General features: G+C 46.4%; 1 protein-coding gene across 8 annotated transcripts in view; it reads right to left on the reverse strand.

The window, feature by feature from the left end:
* The window catches only part of CACNA1A (calcium voltage-gated channel subunit alpha1 A), a 338162-nt gene that overhangs the window by 227915 nt on the left and 90866 nt on the right, over window positions 1–19381 (reverse strand). For 7 of the 8 annotated variants that reach the window (XM_082381539.1, XM_082381542.1, XM_082381540.1 and 4 more), the window contains one exon: window positions 12217–12510. In XM_082381539.1, coding sequence (XP_082237665.1) covers window positions 12217–12510 — 294 coding nt within the window. Of the gene's footprint in view, window positions 1–11304; window positions 12186–12216; window positions 12511–19381 lie in introns of those variants that run through there. The other variant, XM_082381545.1, reaches the window with a different exon arrangement.

Consider the following 19381-nt stretch of genomic DNA (forward strand, 5'->3'; position numbering starts at 1 on the left):
GACTCCCCTTTTTCAAGTTGTTAGGTCCATCTGTCAAAAGATTGTCATAATATCTTCATTTTGCTAGAACAAGATACTGAAGCTTTCATTATCTGAGAAATTGAAATAATAAATGTACAGCTCTATGATGCCTATGATATGAGATACAATACCCTTGTGCAGTGTGAACTCTGTACAACTATACATGGTAGCCCTGATGTTGTTGTCCAAGGATATCTAGTGGCATGGAAATGTGTTCAGAAAAGTTTATATCCATAAAAATGTATGGAATGTAATGATAAAATGTCACCAGGGGGGCTTCCCTGATGGCGCAGTGGTTGAGAGTCTGCCTGCCAATGCAGGGGACACGGGTTCGAGCCCTGGTCTGGGAAGATCCCACATGCCACGGAGCAACTGGGCCCATGAGCCACAACTACTGAGCCTGCGCGTCTGGAGCCTGTGCTCCGTAACAAGAGAGGCCGCGATAGTGAGAGGCCCGTGCACCGCGATGAAGAGTGGCCCCCGCTTGCCACAACTAGAGAAAGCCCTTGCACAGAAACGAAGACCCGACATAGCCAAATAAATAAATAAATAAATAAATAAATAAAAATGTCACCAGGGACTTCCCTGGTGACGCAGTGGTTAAGAATCTGCCTGCCAATGCAGGGGACACGGGTTCAATCCCTGGTCCAGGAAGATTCCACATGCCGTGGAGCAACTAAGCCTGTGTGCCACAACTACTGAGCCCGCGGGCCACAACTATTGAAGCCCACACACCTAGAGCCCATGCTCCGCAACAAGAGAAGCCACCGCAATGAGAAGCCTGTGCACCGCAAAGAAGAGTAGCCCCACTTGCCGCGACTCAAGAAAGCCGTGTGCAGCAACGAAGACACAACGCAGCCAAAAATAAACAAAATACAAAAAATAAAAAAAAATAAAATGTCACCAGAGATTCTCTCTGGGTAGGAGAGTATACATATTTTTTATGTTCTTCTTTGTATTTCAGATGTTCAACAAATGAAGAGGATAGGCCTCTTGGAGGATGTGACTTTTGGGCTGAGACCTAAATGAAGAGAAGGAATCAGCCATGGGGGGACCTGGAGAAACAGTGATGCAAGCAGAGGGAAGAGCCAGCACAGATGCCTACAGATGCAAATAAGCTAGCTGTGGGCAAAAAGGGCCAGTGGGGCTGAGACAGAGTGGAAGGGGTAGAGAATGGAAGAGGTGAGATCAAAGACAAAACAGGGACTAGATCATGAGGGGCCTTGTAGAACCTAGTACATCTGTAATCTGCAATCTCTGGCAGTGAGTAAGCATCTGGGACATTTACCCAACCTACTTGGAAGAGAGATATTCCACTAGCCCAACACTCTTCACCAATGAAGCAAAATCCAAGGAATTCCACTTTTAGTCCCAGTGTTGAAATAAACAAAACCAGAGTGTTTCCAGAATTTTAATAGTCTTTGTAAAGAACACTGTTTATTTTCCTCATCACTACTCAATTAACAAACACACATGCATGATATAGTGTGGGAACTGGTGGGGGATGTGAGGAAGGTAAATCACTGTTCCCTACCCTCAAGGAGCTTTCTAAGTAGAGAGTAAGACATAAGCATACCATCTTACTGCTTTTCACAAAGCATGCAAGATTCACTTGACACTGAGCGTGGTAAGTGGAGGGACTTGGTCATTCCCAAGCCAATAAGAACAACAAATATCAGAGAGATCCAGACATGGACACCCACCCTTCCATATACCCTTATATCTAACATCCATCCATCCATCCGTCCATCCATCCATTCATCCACCCAGCCATCTTTTTACCTGTCAATCCAGTCCAGTCAGTCATCTGCCATCTACTCATCCACTCATGTGTTCACCCATCCATCCTTTCTTTCTTTCATCATCCATCCGTCCACCACTCATCTAGCCACCCACCAATCAATACTTATCCACCCACCTATAACCCACCCAATCACCCATCCATCCAATATGTCCATCTTTTCTTTCTCTCATCTATCCATCCTGCCTTCCTTCATCCCACCTAGCCTATTCACCTATTTGTCCATCTGTCAAACCATCCACAGATCTTTCCATCCACCCACGCATTCAACACTAACTACAGGAGATACTTCTCTTCTCTAAACCACAAATACCCATTGATGATCCTTAACTTAAAAGACTCCACTGTGATTAGGAACAGGCCAAACTTTTAAAATTTTACATCCTAACAACTCTTCCAAAAATAATTCAAATCCACAAACATTTCTGACTATTCCAATTTGTGCAAGACCCAAATGCTCCAAGCCCTTGTTAGAACTGCACAGAAGCCGGCCTATTCTCACTGGTTTGAAGTCTTTGATGTCTTCAAAGATGGTGCTCTTAAAGCAAGGCTAGAAAGTAGGGTATGGTTAGAGGAAGGGGGAGCTGTGGGCAGACTGGAGAGTCTGGCACTGGAGAGAACCTGGCAGTGGGATGTAGAGAATGGAAGAGGAATTGATTAGAAATATAGACAAGGATTTCTGAGATGAGGAAAATTTTGCCTGGGCCTTGGAATCATGGAATTCTAGTATCTACAATCAACACGACCCTGTGATTGTTTTCCCCTTGGATTATACATTGGAGCGATGGTCGTTTAGTTAATCATCCAGGAGAATGGGTTAACAAGATAGATGCCAGAGAATAACAGAGATCAAGGGAGTTGAGAGCCTTGGCAAGAAAAGGAAGAATAATAATAACTAATACTATGTAGAACCTACTATGTGTCACACACTATTCCAAGCACTGGGTCAGAGAGGTCACCCAAATAAACCCATCCTTTCTTCTTTCCTCCTATTGATCCATCCATGAATCCGTTGATACATCAATCCATCCACTCACATATAGACACATATAGTGCTAAGTTCCAGGCACTATTTTCTAAGCATAACATGTATTAACTAATTTAATCTTCCAAGATAGGTGCTATTAGAATCCCCAGTGGACAAACTGGGAAACTGAGGCACAGAACACTTCAATGACTTGAGCAAGGTCACACGGCTAGTGACCAGCAGAGTTGGGATTTGAACCCCAGCCCCCTGGCTCCAGAGTCCATGCTCTCAACTCAGCCCTGCTGCTTCTCTACTACTGTAGCAATTGCCAATGCCTAAAACACAGGCTGACTTTCAGAAGACAAGGAAGAACAGGGGCTGCCTGGCTGGCCCAGCCCTCAGAGAGAATAATGGGTAGACTGTGAAATGGCTTAGCCAGTGCCTGTCAGATGGCTGGTGTTCCAGAAATGCTGATGAATCTCAGCTGATTCTAGCTGAAGCGACATTCCCAAGTACACAGACTAAAATTAACACCTTGAATTCATTCATTCAAAAATTATTTATTCAGTACTGCAGCACCGTTCATAATAGCAAAAAACAAGAAACCTGGAAACATCCCAAATGTCCATCACTCAGGAAAGTGGACAAATTGTTGTATCATCACAGAATACAATATTATACAGAGAAAAATAAATAACCTACAGCTATACTCAAATAAGAGAGATGAATTTTAGAAATATACAGTTGAGTGAAAAAAAGCCAGTGCAAGTTCCAGAAGGCTAAAAATCTCAGAAACCACGAAAGTGAAACTTACAGAGTTAAGGCATATATAAATATGTGATAAAGCTTTTTTAAAAAGAAAGAAAGAAAGAGAATAAGACACACACAATCCAAGCGTGAGTGGTTGCCTTTGGGGGAGTGAAGTGGGGGAGGGGCAGGAAGCAAAGGCAGGGTCGGAGGCTACAGGTAGAGGTAAGCTATGGATCATGTTCTAGTTCAGGGTTCTCCCCAAACCAGCAGCATCAGCAGCATCTGGGAACTTGCTAGAAGTGCAGATTCTTAGGTTCCACCCTAAACCCCCTGAATCAGAAACTCTGGGGGGCGAAGCCCAGCTACCAGTGTTTCAGCAGCCCTCCAGGGGATACTGGTGCATGTCCAAGTGTAAGCGTCTCTGCCCTAGAGCAGGTGATACTGACCCTGCCGGGCTGGGGACCACACTTTGAGGACCACTGTTCTAGTTCTTGACTTCAGTGGCGGGTCTACCAGTGTTTCCATATAGAAGTAAAATAAATAAGGAAAAATAAGTAAAAGGAGAGACGATATTGAGAGTGTGTTGTAAACTCAGAACAGGATTAAAGCAACTGGCTGTTAACCTGAGGTGAAAGAAATCGCCCCACAATGATATATTCAGCCACTGTAGGTGCCAAGCACGGCGCCAGAGTGGTGACCACAACCGACCCAGCCCTTGCCGCATGGGAGTATACAGTCTGTCCATTCTGATACTTTTTTTTCCCCATTCTTATACTTTTTACAGAGTGATCATATACACCACATGCTTTCAGTATCTTTTCATCCTCCAATTCCCTGGATGGAGGACTACTACGCCCATTTTACAGATGAAGAGACTGAGGCACAGCCACTGGGAGCTACAGCTGAGATTTGCAACCAGGGTCACCTGTCCCCCAAGCCTTTTGCTTCATCTCCACCCTATATTACTTCCCCTCCCCACCTCTTCTCCTCCTTTTAGCCTCCACCCCTGGTGCTATTGCTCAGACAAGCACATCCCTCCATGGACGCCACAAACATTTCATAGCAGAAAGTGAAGGTCAGCAGAGGTGCCCATGCCCATCATTCTTAATAAAGGAAGTAATAAAGGTCAATGACATAAAAGAATATGGCAGGTCAGAAACTGTGTAACCCCACACAGAGCAAGTTCTAGGTCTATACCAATGTCTCATTTAAGACGAATATGTCCATTTATTCTTAAGATCAGACTTAGCCCTCCTGCAAATGCCGCTTTATAAAATTACTCTTAAAATCGGTTTAAAACTATATAATATTTTACGCACAGGCCTAAAATGAGAACAGAACTTAACAGTGTGATTATTATTTACTGGCAGGTGGGTGACGAAACTGAGTTTCCCTCACTGCTCCCAGGAGGTGGGGTGCGGGCCTCCTAAATAGTGTTATGGGGGGAGGGCTGCTAATCCCAAGTTCCAGGTCCAACCTGAGCAGGGAACACCTTAAAGGAAGACCCAAAAATACTCCCAGGCTGAAAAGAAGATAAAGCCGCTTCTGACCCAAGAGAGACGACAAAACTTGATCCGTATTTAACTCTGGAATTTCGCGCTTCAGAGCCCGGATCTCTCTCGCATTAGCTGCCTTAAATAAGCAGCTTCCAAAAGCACAATTCATTCCAAGATAAAGTCTCAGCTTTTCAGAGGGAAAAAGCTACCTATCTTCTCCTTTCCTGGGCATTGGCACCATCTCTGGCTCCCTTCCTCTCTGGACTGTTAAGAACTCACCAGTAGGGTCACCAACTTCCTTGTTTGCCCAGAACTGCTGGATTTTTCAAGATGCTAAAACCAGGACAGTCCCAGGCAAACTGGGACATCTGGTCACCCTACCCAGACAAGGACTAAAGCCCAGTGGTTTTTGAAACATAAGTTGCTGAGCCCACCCACCTGGATTCCTCTCCTGGAATGTTCCTTGCCTTCTCTATTCTCCCAGGAAGTGAGGGAGAGGGGAGAAAGAAGAAAGACAGAAACTGGGGGAAGAGGGGGATGCATTCTAACCCCAAAGCTGAGCAGGGATCTATTGTTAAACTCTCAGGAGTCACCTGGGGCGGCCACAGCAGCTGTCCTAGGCCTGCAGCCTCCATCCTGGGCTGGACCCTTTGGCTCAGAAGAAGGAGGGGGGGGGGTGGCGGTGGGCAGGGAAGCTAATTATACTTTCTAAAACTCCTTTACCTAGTCACCCACAGAGGAAGGGATCAAGGGAGAGGAAGACAATTTTATCTCAGACCGAAGAGAACAGAAAAATAGGTCAAGTGGGCATACATTTTTCCTCCCTTAAAGCTTCCAGAGAGAAAAGAGAATGCACATGGGTTACCAAAGGGGAAAGAGGGGGAGGGATAAATTAAGAGGTTGGGATTAACATAAACACACTACTATATATAAAATAGATAAACAACAAGGACATATATGTATAGCACAGGGAACTCTACTCAATATTTTATAACAACCTATAAGGGAAAAGACTCTGAAAAAAAGCATATATATGTGTATATGTATAACTGAATCACTTTGCTGTACACCTGAAACTAAGATAACATTGTAAATCAAATATTTCAATTAAAAAAAAAAAGAGTGCCACGCTCAGATTAATAAATCCAAACTGGCCAGGCAACAGAGGGGCCCTTTGCTCCCACTCCTACCCAGAGAGCCTGGTTTCTAGTCAAAAAGTTTCCAAAATAGAACATAAGGAGCAAAAAGTACTCTCCAATATTATGGTTCATGCATTTTGGAGCTTTCTCCATGCCGGACACTGTGCTGGGCATTTCTCACGCATGACCCCACGTGACCTCCTCCAAAGTCCTCCAAGGAACATGCTATCAGAAGCAACATCTTCATCATGTACATGAGGAAACAGGCTCTGATGCCCAAGGCAGCCTGGCTAGTGTGAGCCATTCGAACCTTCCTGGTGGCGTCTTCCATTGTTGAAGGAGTGCATGTTGTGTGCTTGCTACTGGGGAAGCAATGGAGGCGGTGTGTACATAATCCCCCCAGATGTACCCAACAGATGTCCCCCAAACATTCCCTGAAGGAAGACTCCACTCTCAAGGAGCCACTGCTCCCCAATTTCTCAAGCACTAACATTTCAGAGACCTCCTTTGGTCTGATACCCTCATGCACACACAGCCCTCCTATCACTCCAAGATCCACACCTAAAACCCACTGAAAAGCTAAAACATGGGTACATAGGGGAATCAGATCTCGAAGATTTGGCAACTGGGTGAAGAGAAGCACTTTTGTCACTCACTGGACAAACATTAATGGAGTGCCTACTGTATGCCAGGCGTGATGGGGTGGCAGTAGTGAGTAGCATGATGGGTATAGGTCTTATGGCCTCGGGGAGCTTGCTTTTTACTGCCGAGTGGCAGGACCAAAGCACCCCCCAACCAGAGACCCCCTTCTCCCACACTAGAGACCCCCCTCCCTTGCTAGACCTCAAATCAGGGCAGCAACAGAGCTACAAATGACATCCTCACCCTTTCTCATTTCTCTGACTGGCACTTAAGGCTACCACTTCCTCTACTTTCTACACATCCACAATCCTTTACGCTAAACCCTCGAGGCCAGACATGCTCTGGAGCTTAGAACTTGGTGTTTTTAAAGGGAATCACAGGGATGGGAATGTTAAATGGCACAACCATTTTGGAAAACAGTTTGGCGGTCTCTTATAAACACATACTTACCACATAACCCAGCAATCCTACTCCTGGGTATTTATTTCCCCAAGAGACATAAAATGTACGTTCCCAAAGTTCCCACGAAAATCCATCCACCAATGTTTACAGCAGCTCTATTCATAATCGCCCAACCTGGAAACACCCCAAATCTCCTGGGAAATGGATGAACAGTCCAGGCGTCCCATAGAATATTACTCAGCACTCAAAAGAATGAGCTACTGATACACACAGCAACATGAATGGATCTCAAAGGCTGCATGAAAGAAGCCAGAATCCAAAGACTACATACGATATGATTCTATTTATACGACCTCCTAGAAAAGGCAAAACTATAAGGATGGAGAACAGATCAGTGCTTGCAAGGCACTTGGGTAGGGGGGTGCTGACTCAAAGGGTCACTAGGGGATATTGTGGGGTAATGGAACAGTTCCACATTTTGACTTGGGTGGTGGTTACATGCCTGCACGCATGTGTCAAACTCTGAGAACTTTACGCTTAAAAGGGTGAATTTTGCTGGAAGTAATGTATACCGCAATAAACCCGGTCTTTGAGAAAAAGAAAAAAAAAGATAACAGGATGCATCTATGATGTGACCTGGATACTCCAAGTGTAACTAGAGGCTTGTTGGAAAAGCAGAATCCCAGACCCCACCCCAAATCTGCTGGACCAGAATCATCATTTTAACAAGGCAAGCCTCACACTCAGGAAAGTTTGGAAAGTGCTACAATGTATACATAACACTCCCACTGGGTCTCCGGGAGCAGCACCCCATAATCAAGCATATCTACTGTTTCTTCAGCGAAATATACCAAAATGCACACCAAGTGGGATAAATTTAAGACTGTAAATTAAGCTTATAAATTTGGGTCAGTTCAAGGTAGGTTTTTAACCCCTAAATGAGCTGATCTTTCGGTTTTCAGAGCTTTTTAGATTTGGGGATTGCGGAGGAGGAATCGCACCTTTGCAGGGAGAAAAAAAAAACCCCAAGGGAAAAAAAAACATGCTAATTCCTACTTCCCAGAGTTTTGCCCTTCCGGAAGTACCTGCCACGCTGATCTAGTAGAAGAATTATACAGTCATTCCTTCCTGCCCTTCTAGCACAAGCTACTTTTCAGGGTGGGCCAAGACTCTGATAATATGCTCCAACTTCTCCCAGGGCTCCCTCTGCTTCCCATGCAGAATGTTCCTCTTTAGAGAGTCTTTGATTTAAAAAAAACAACAACAAGGGGGTGAGTGCCAATCAGCCAGTGTCCGTGGGTTACCTGATGTGTTGAGACTCTGGGTTTCTTGGTAAGAGTCCCGAAAACAAGGGTATGAAAGCCCGGAATCCTGCAAGCACTTCAGGAGAAGGAGCGTTATAACACAGACCTGAGTCCGTGGCCCAAATTCCTACACCATGCTCAGCGCAAGATCTGCTGGCATCAGCAGGACTGGGGAAAGATGACATTCACGTTGGCGCTTGGTAGCGCGTCAGAAGGAGCAAGCGGCATTAAGTGGGGGCTCTAGGAAGGTTGACAGATGCGCCTTATCGAGCTGACAGATTTGAGCTCTTTAGAAGCCATCATCAGAGCCCGTCACAGCCATATTTAAATCAGACTTCCAATCGAGGAGAACACGGAACCAAGGTGTGTGATCCAGACAGCTTTGCTGCCTGGAATCCTCCAAGAGTGAAAAGCACCAATGGAAATCTGAACATCAAAGATTTCCATTTGGGTTTTCTGACTTAGAGAAAAATGAAATTCATGAGAACCCCTTAATTCTCACTGATGGCTTCAAGCTTGAGCTGCCGAGGGAAGTGGGGTGCAGAAGGGGAAGGAATCACAGTGGCAAAGTGCCCGTGACCATGGGGAATGCAAGGTTGCACCCTCCCTCCACCAGCGTACCATGCTGGAATCTGCATTTGGAAGTAACACTCTTAGGCCCTCGGAGCACACGGCCAAGTTCATGGAACAGCCACTGACTGACTCCTCCACGTGACGGTGAAGAACCTGCTTTGCCCACTCACCTGCAACCCTCAGTAAATGCCATTTCCAAATACATGTTCCGCGACATGCACATCAAAGAACGGCAGTGGCAATTCCACTCCTAGGTATAAACTCAAGAGAAACGACTCTCCAAAAAGTTCAACCAAAGACATGCACAGTCTGGAAATGACTCAAATGGCCCTCAACTGTAGAACGGAGAAGTACGTTGTGGGAGAGTCAAACAATAAAATATCACACAGCGATGAGAAGGAACAACCAACAACGACCCACAGTGACATGGACGCATCTCACAGACAGATTGTTGAGAAAAAAAAAAAAAAAAAAAAGCCCGGCACAAAAGAACACAGCCTCTGACTCCATTTACAGGAGGCTCAAAAGGAGGCCAAATGAACCCATGGGGTCAGAAGTCGGGGTAGTGGTAACCCTTATCGGGGGAGTAACCGGGAGGGGGCAGGAGGGGACTTTCTGGGGAGCTGGTTACATTCTTTTCCTTGACCTGGGTGCCAGCGGCATGAATGTTCACTTACTAATCTGGACTTGACTTGTGTACTTTCCCATGTGTGTATATATATATATACATTAGACTTTATTTTAAAAGTTCTAAATAAGTACTTAAACAATTTTTTTTTTAATGGCAGAAATATTTAGATACTCAAGTCCATGTTCTGCCCTGGTACCCTGACTCTGTGGTGTTTCCACAGTCCATTTCTTTGCACTGGCCCCAATGCCCTTATCCAGCCCCCCGTCTCTCTGTCCCCTCCCCTCTCATCACCTCCCCCCCCCCCCCCCAGAGAAAGCTCAGTCCTGGATGTCTCTGGTTGGTGACAGATTGGGGGATGGAGAGCTTTCCCTTTGAGAGTGGGGCTGTAGAATGTGTTTGCTGCCTCAGGCCAAAGAGAGAACAAAAACTGGCTGCAAAAAGCAAAATGCACAAACTCATCACAAAGCTCCCAAGAGCAAGAAAGCCAAAGAAAACCTCCAAAGGACTCCCAGTTCACCTGCATCCCTCTCTTAACATCCCTCCTTCCGAGGGACTGCTGCCATCCCTTCCCTCCCCAACAGCCCTCTGATCTGCAGGATTCAGGCTGGACCGGGGTGAGCTAAGGACATATTAGGATTCCCACCTTCTTCCTTTCCTCCTAGTAGACTCCAAATCCAGGCTCCAGAAGGCGATCCAAAGCCATTTTCAACACGGAAACCTGTCAGCCCAGTGAATCGCTCCTGGACACCCCCGAGCTATCTGATCTTGCACACATTGACACAGTGCCATTCTCCATGCCTCCCCCCACTCCTCCAGGGATTGGGGGGAGACAGGCAGAGTGATTACAAGACCCCTGAGCATTTCAACAGATCATCACAAGGTTGAAACTTAGGAGGCAAAGACTTGGCTCCTGCCTTGGGCATCAATCAAAATGACATCGTGATTAGGGATACACCCCTCCAAAAAGACAGCAGCTGAACCTCTTAATTTTCACCACCCTAGAAGTAGACTGCTCACACACACTCCAAAACCTCAGAGCCCTCTGTTACAGTTTCCTCACCCAGTAGGCAAAATTTCGCTCAATTCTGATCCCCCCTAAAAGTGAATCCACCAGCCAACGTGTTCCTCAAATAAGCAATCCCAGGACCACCTGGGGCTCAGCCCTGTTGAGTATCTAACTGTCAAAACCATACACAAAAAGGATGGGGGCTCATCAATGAAGCCCATGGGCCCAACCAGCCCCATTCGTTTTTACTCCGAGGGCAGCCAGTTGGAACCGAGCCGAGGAGAGGCACATTTGGGCATGGCACCCTGGCCAGTCAGCCTGGGAAGCAGGGTTCGTCACCCTACTTGGAATCTGGGTCATGCTTAGATAACTGCTAGAAAGCCCAACTAATTACCCATCCTTGCCTCCCTACATCTCAACAGATGTTAAGCCCTCCTCAAGGTTTATTTCAAGCAGGCATGAATTTAAAGAAACACAAGGGGATCTGGATTTTGATAGCATCTCAACAGAGGAAAATGTGTACTCCACTTTCTTCCTCTGGATCTTTAATTTAAAAAAAAAAAGGCATTTACCTGCCCAAGATGTCCACACGGATGCTGTCTCTCCTGGTGTCCCCTCCCGGGTCTCTAGGGTGGAAGAAGCAGATTCCAACCCAAGGCCTAACACGGCACCCTAGGAAGGACCCAGCACCTCATTTTCTCTTGTCCTATCTTTCTTATTGAAGTAGCTCATCCTGGGTCTTCCAGGTCAGGGCCCCAGATGGGGCAAACGGGATGTTTTCTACACCTCAAAAGATGATGATGGTCCCTAATCAGTGGGTGGAAGGAAATGGAACCTGCAGACATGGGGAGTCATAAAATGCCCCCCATCCCTTCCTGGCCAGCGGCCCATCCCGGGATATTAATTCTGGTCAGTGCTGGCCCCTCAGTGTGAACACCACATGCTCTCCCACCGGCTCTTGGCCCTGGGAACCCCTAGGCACCCTCCTTGAGAGGGGAGCCCCCAACCTCGGACAAGCAGGGGTGGAGAGGCCTGAGAGCTGGGACTGAGCTCCAGCTCTGGAGGCAACCGTGGATTCCGGCGAGGGGCGGCTAAGGAAACCCAGCCAAGGACCCCATGCTTCCCCTGCCCTGGTCAGAGTGCTCAGGCCCCGGCCTGGTCTACGCTCATTCGGGGAGAAGTCTGACCCATCCGGAACTGGCTCTAAAGGCCCCCGTACGACCCCAGGGCCCAGCCCTCATTCTGAAATCGGTCCTTGGGAGGAATCCACTCCCCCGGCGCCCACAACCCCAAGCCTCCACGGTACCTCAACCCAGCTCGGGCTGGAGAGATGCTCCACACTCCTCCCCGGTGCCCCCTCTCCCAGCCCCTGGAAGACCCCCCCTCCTCCGCCTCCCATCAACCCCCGGGTCTCTCCCAGCCTGGAAGAGGGGAAGCGAGGGAGGAGGGGGAGGCGCAGTTGCCGGGGTTTGGGCAAAGGATATGGCCATTCGGTGATCTTTTTGGCGTATTTTCTCACCACGTTGTCCTCGCTGAAGAGGAATAGAGACCGGTTGACCGTGAGGCAGTTCTGTCGGACGGGGATGGGGTTGTACAGGGCCATGGTCCGCGCTCTCTGCGCCATTGACTGCTTGTACATCCTTTGCGCCCCGGGCTGCCCGCCCTGCCGGCTGCCCCCGGCTCCTCGCCCGCCTCCGGCGCCCACGACCACCCCGGCGGCTGCCCCGGAGCCTCCTCCCCCGTAGCGGGCCGGCATCTCGTCTCCGAAGCGGGCCATTCTGCAAAGAGCAAAGGGCTCCGGGTTACGCTGCGGCGAACGATGCGGAAGACGCCGCAGCCGCCGCCGCCGCCGATGCCGATGCCGATGCTGCCGGGGCTGTGAAGACGGCGGCTGGAGCTGCGACTGCGGAGACGCTCCACGGCCCAGCCCATCGGGCGGCGGCGGCTCGGCGCCTCGGGTCGGGGGCTCACACGGCGGCTGCCCGGCCCCAGCCGGGGATAGCAGCTCGGGACATCTTCCTGGCTGACCCCAGAGAAGGAGGGGCTGGAGGAGGGTGCGGGGGCGGGGCGCGGGGGCCGGGGAGCGGGGGGAGGGGAGAGGGAAGCAAGGCAAAAAATAACCGAGGAAGGAATCCAGGCAATCCCCAGTCCACCCACTCCGGAAGGAAAAACAAAAAACAAAAAAAAAACCAGTTAAAAAAAAAAAAAAACAAAAGCGCACACCCCTTTAAGACTCGAACGGTTTGCAAAGGACGCCCCCCGGGACGCAGTGAAAGCTTCAAATTCCTCCGAGGTCCGGGTCAGGCTGGCATCTTGCAAAAGGAGTGCGCCCGGCTCATTAAAAACATTTTTTGTTAAAAAGATACAAATAAAAACCAAGTCTTTGCTGGGGTGTGGGGGGAAGGCAGCCCCCCAAATTAAAAAAAAATCCCCCTTTCTGTTTTGCTTGAGTTCCTAGACCTTAAAAATGCTGGAAGATCTGTAGCCAAAAAAATTAAATTAAATGAAAATTAAGAGTATTAAGGAAAGAAGGGGAGGGGGGAGGGAAGCGCTCCGAAGGGCTCTTAAGGAGTCTTGAAGCCGCAGGGTCCGGGTGTTTTGTTTTGTTTTTTTTTTTCTTCCTGAATCACCAGCGGCTGCCTCTTCTGCTCACGAAGGAGTGTGAGTGTGCGTGTGCGCGCAGCGTTTCGCTCAACCGTGCCTCATCTCGGGGTTAAATTGCAGCAATGAAATCCTGAAAATTCCCAACAGGAGGGGAAAAAAACGAGAGAGAGAGGGAGCGAGGTATGCGCCGTTCCCTTAGCCACTCAATAGCTGCTCCCAGATGCTGCAGTACCTAGCGTCCATCCCCCCCCCCGCCCCCCAATGCCTCCTCTTCCTTCTCCTCTAGGTTTTGCTAAAATAAGACTGATGTGGAGGGGTGGGGGGAAGAGGAAGTAAGCGGGGGTGGGGGGGTGGGGGTGGGGGAAATGGGCGCAAAGGTCTGAACCACTGGCCAGCGAAGCTCCAAAAGAGGGGCGATTGATGAGTTTAACGGGAGAAAGACCCACCCAAAGTGTCGGCACATGATGGCCCGCGACCAATCGCGGAGGCGCGAAGGGACCTGTCTCAGCGGAGTTTTGTGGGGGAGAGAGGGGAGAGCCGGATGGTCGGGAGGCAAGGGGGAAGTTGGGACGACAGATTCCTCCTCCCTTGGGAGGAAACCTTGCTTTTCAGCGGGTTCCATTTCGGTTGCAGGCAGCCGGACGCTCCCAGCACCTTGCAAGGAGAAGGAGGGAGGAAGAGAGGAAGAAACTTAAAGGTAGAAAAGGAAGGAGATTCAAGTCTAGAGGTGCAGTGAGTCCTCTGCACAAATTTGCTCTATTTAGCAAAAGACAAATTTTAAAAACTGGGAGAATGGTTTGGTGGTACTTCTGTGAAAGTTTCAAATCGGCCCTGCAAGCTGGAATGAAAGATTGACCCCCATCGTCGGAAAAACGCCAGAGGTGGCAAATCTTAACTGCCAGGAGCGGATAACTAACCAGGTCCTACTTGGCTGGATAAAGCTTCTGGCTTATATATGTTGCATGGTGTTCGCTTCTCTCCAGAGCCACTACAGTTTTTATTTCCCACTCCCCTTTTTATATTGTGAAAGTGAAAACACACAGAAAAATACCCAAAGCATAAATGTACAGCAGTGTAAGAATTTGCTGTGAAACTGGCACTCATGGAACTAACACCCAAGTCCAGAGCTGTCTCCCTGGAAACACACGTATGCCCATTTCCCTCAGCAATAGTCACATCCTGACTTCACGGTACTAATAGCCTTGCTATTCCTCATACTTTTACTACTTTAGTGTGCATTCCTAAACAATACAGTTCCACTTTGCATCTTTTTGGATTTTACATGAATATAAGCATCAGTATATATTCTATGATGTTTGGTCTCTTTGGTTCAACATTACGTCTTTAACAGAGAACAGACTTGTGGTTGCCAAGGTGGCGGGGGAGGGGTGGGAGAGGGATGGATTGGGAGTTCGGGATTAGCAGATGCAAACAATTATATAGAGAATGGATAAACAACAAGGTATCCCTGTTGTTTGTCCAAGGAATATAGCACAGGGAGCTATATTCAATATCCTGTGATAAACCATAATGGAAAATAATACGAAAAAGAATGTGTATATGTGTATAACTGAATCATTTTGCTGTACAGCAGAAATTAACACAACATTGTAAACCAACTGTACTTCAATAAAATAAAATCGAAAAAACCATTATGTCTTTAAGATTCATCTGCTGTTGTCACATGTCCCTGCGATTGATTCACTTTCACTGCTGTATGGTATTTCAATAAACGAGTAAGCCACAATCTGTTTATCCATTATCTTGTTGATGGACATCTAAGTTGTTTCCAGTTGAGGCTCTTAAACATTCCTGCCTTGAATAATCCTGGCACCTATAAATATGCATTTCTGTAGGAATAGCCTTAAGTGTGAAATTTCTGGGTCACAAGGTAGCATATCTAAGGTTTGTAAGATATCACCGAACTGTCTTCCAAAGTGGATGTACCAAGAAACTGTTGAATTTTTACAAAAGCAATATATTGACTAGAAGGCAGGGGTGATAGAGAGGAAGGGGAAGAGGATGAAGAAGGCAAATATTTTTTCAAGGCTTAGCTGGTTGAATCCTATTTCATGCCCTCCCCCATCAGTATATGTGTTCATTTGAAACATACTAGAAAAGATGATATGTCTTTACATATATTCCCCATTCTGTGCCTGTGGGTAAGCCTTTACAGGTTACCTATAGCACTTTTGAGATTTCCTAACTTGTCAAGGTATGGACAAGATGATCAAACCAAGAGTGATCAGAGTTGCAAGGAAATGGGATGTGTAGGATTCTCAATAAATATTAATGATTTTTGTACTTGATGTTTCAGATTACAAAGGCAAATGACAGTTAATATGAATCAAGAAGTAATCCCATGTTCATGGCTACAAACAGCCCGTCATATAAGAAGGCTGCATTGTGCAAAGTGAACTTACATGTAACTTGTTATGATGGACTTTCCCAAGAAGACAGTTGAGTTTCATATAGCATAAGCATCACCTACAGAGATTTCTAAAGACCCAGAGCTTTTCAGAAAAGAGTAACCTCTCACTGGGAAAGTCCTTACCAAGATAAAGCATCTACAAGTTTTCATAGACGCCCCACTTTACAAGTGAAAACATTGAGGCTGAGAGAGATTTTAAAACATGCCCAGGTCACTGACATGGGTCTGAAACTACTTCTGACTCTGTTGGGTGGAGGTAATTGGATACAAACACTTTGGAAAACTGGCCATTTCTTCCAATGCTGGACCCTGTGAATACCCTGTGACCCAGCATCAGCGCTCCTAGGTATAAACCCAGGAGGAATGAGTACATAGGTCCACTAAAAGACACTCCCTGGAATGTGAACAGGATCATATTCAGACTAGTTAAAAATTGGAAACTTCCCAAATATCTATCAATAGCAGAATAGATCAATACTCTGCAGAGCATTTGCACAAAGAGCCTTCTGCAGCAATGAGAATGGACGATCAGAAGCTACACACAAGTGCATGGATGAACCTCACAAACACGATTCTGTACCAAAGAAGCCAGGCATACAATAGAACATGGTGTGTAATTTTTGTTATATAAACTTCAAAATGGGCAAAATGAATCTATGCTTTAGAAGTTGAAGTAGCCATCACCCTTGAGGGTAGAGGAGTAATTGGCACAAGGGGTGGGGGATGCTTCTGGAATCTTCTCGATTTAAGTGGTAATTATACAGGTGAGTTCACTTTGTAAAAGTTGTGCATTTTGAAAGTTTTCATTGAGCTGTGCACCTATAAGTTGTGCAGTTTTCTGGGTGTTCTCTACTTCAACAGAAAATGTTTGTAATGCTTCTGAATGTAGATCCCAGGTAGCACCACTTGTCATAGTGATCTGTGATAATTCTCCTTGCGGACTTTAACCATGAAGTCTCTACAACAAACTCTGGCCGCCTTTTTACCAGAAGACAAAGAAAATCTTCCAAGACACCCTAACCCAAGCCTAGACAGCAGACAAGCTGGCTGTATATCAGAAACGCCTGCAAAGTGTTGTAAAAATTCTGATTCCTGGGCCCTCCCTCTCCCCTGATTTTCATTCAGCAAGTCAGTGAGGGGTACATCCAGGTTTGCTAATCACTGCTCTGGAAGGGACAAACTTATTATCCGTATCTTGGCATTCTCTAAAGTTATCAATGGTGGTGGTGTTGGCATTTTTGGTGGAACAGTTTTGCTGTTTGAGTCTGTCTGGTGCATTGTGGGCTGTTGAGCACCCCTGGCATATGCCCACTGGGGGTCAGGAGCACTCCCAGTCTTGTGAAAAGCAAAGATACCCACACATATTTCCAAATGCCCCCTGTCAGGGTGGCAGAAGAATCTATGCTTTCTTCTCACCAAATGCCATTCCCAAAGCTTGCTTAACCCTGAAGTTTGACATGTTGGAGTTCCTCTCTTTCCTCAGAATCTTCCAAAGTCTTCCAACCCTCTCAATTGCTCTACTTCCCTTTTCTGGAAAGAACTCAACTCATGTACCCTAAAGTGTGTCAGGGACCCAGGTGCATTATCCTAGTGGATTCACTTTACAGAGAATGAAAATTTTATATAGCCAAAGGAATGAATCTCTAATATTGGAATCTTACATATCACCTAGCAGATGGAAATGGATGGGCAAGAAATCTTCATAGGCTCCTCAAATGACTGCAGTAGGTAGTTCCTTGCCCTCTTTCCACCATTAATCCAAATTAGTAATGTTGACCAGGTAGAAAGATTTAGAATCTCATTAACATTGCAGACAGAAGCAGTTTAACAAGAGGCCTCCAGAAATCAGCCTCAGCCATTGGTTCTAATCTTTAACACATCTGCCAGCTGGAGACTTAATTTATCAATCAGCAGCAGCACTACCATACTGGCTCTGAGAATTATATTCAGTTGAACAGGGCTAGCAACTCTGAAATAAATGCCCCAACTAAATAGCTGCAAATCACATTCATTTGGTTGCTAAAACAATTAACAACTAATCCAGTCATTTTGAGTTGCAAGAATGGATCAGCCAAAAGACATTTGGTCTCTGCCTTCTAGTCTGGATACCCATTGAGAATGAGTGCCAAGATCTTTGGGAGATGGAGGGTATAAACAACAAAAACCAAATCTGATAAGCCAGATATTTGCAGATCATGATGTAGGCACTTAAGAGTGAATCCAGAGATGGACTGTGGCTGTCCCTCCAGGCGTAATATTGCACAGCAGTGTGTGCCCTGCAAATTTCCAAAACCAAATGAGACAGAGTCAAATTCTGGATGCAGACCTGGGGACAAATCCTAGCGCTAATACCTCCTAGCTGTGTGCTCTTGGAAAAGTGCTTAGCCTCTCTGAGCCTCCGTTTTTTTATGTAAAATAGAGACATGACTCCTTACCCCACAGACTGCTGTAAGGATTAATTAAGATCAAGCAGGTAAGCACGCACAATGACTAGTATATAATAAGCAAACAAGAATGACAGGAGGGGGACTTCCCTGGTGGCGCAGTGGTTAGGAATCCGCCTGCCAAAGCAGGGGACATGGGTTCAAGCCCTGGTCTGGGAAGATCCCACATGCCATGGAGCAACTAGGCCCGTGTGCCACAACTGCTGAGCCTGCGCTCTAGAGCCCGCGAGCCACAACTACTGAAGCCCACATGCCTAGAGCCCGTGCTCTGCAGCAAGAGAAGCCACTGCAATGAGAAGCCTGTGCACCACAAAGAAGAATAGCCCCTGCTCGATGCAACTAGAGAAAGCCTGAGCACAACAATGAAGACCTGGCGCGACAACAAAAACAATTTTTTTTAAATATGATGGTAAATAGATTTTTTTTTAATCACCAGAGTCTGGAGAGATATTTCATGTTCATGGATAGGAAGACTCAATATTGATAAAGGACTGTTATCCAAAATATAAAAAGAACTCTTAAAACTCAGTAATAAGAACAAACCTGATAATTAAATGAGCCACAGACCTTAACAGACACCTTGCCAAAGAAAATATACAGATGGCAAATAAGCATATGAAAAAGATTCTCCACATGATATGTCATTAAGGAAATGCAAACTAAAACAACAATGAGATACCACTACACACCTATTAGAATGGCCAAAATACAAAACACTGACACCACCAAATGCTGGTGAGGTTGTGGAGCAACAGGAACTCTCATTCATTGCTGGTGGGAATGCAAAATGGTACAGCCACTTTGCAAGACTGTTTACTGGTTTCTTACAAAACTAAACTTACTCTTATCATAAGATCCAGCAATAGCGCTACTTGGTATTTACCCAAAGGAGGTGAAAACTATGTCCTCACAAAAACCTGCACACAGTTGTTTATAACAGCGTCATTCGTAACTGCCAAACCTTGGAAGTAACCAAGATGTCCTTCAGTAAATGAATGGATAAACTCTGGTACATCCAGACAAAGGAATATTATTCAGCACTAAAAGACATGAGCTATCCAAGCCCTGAAAAGATATGGATGAAACTTAAATGCAAATTACTAAGAGAAAGAAGCCAATGTGAAGAGGCTACGTACCGTATGATTCCGACTATACGACACTCTGGAAAAG

This window comes from Balaenoptera borealis, assembly GCF_965194805.1.
Source record: "Balaenoptera borealis genome assembly, chromosome: 2".
In the NCBI taxonomy this organism is placed as follows: Eukaryota; Metazoa; Chordata; class Mammalia; order Artiodactyla; family Balaenopteridae; genus Balaenoptera; species Balaenoptera borealis.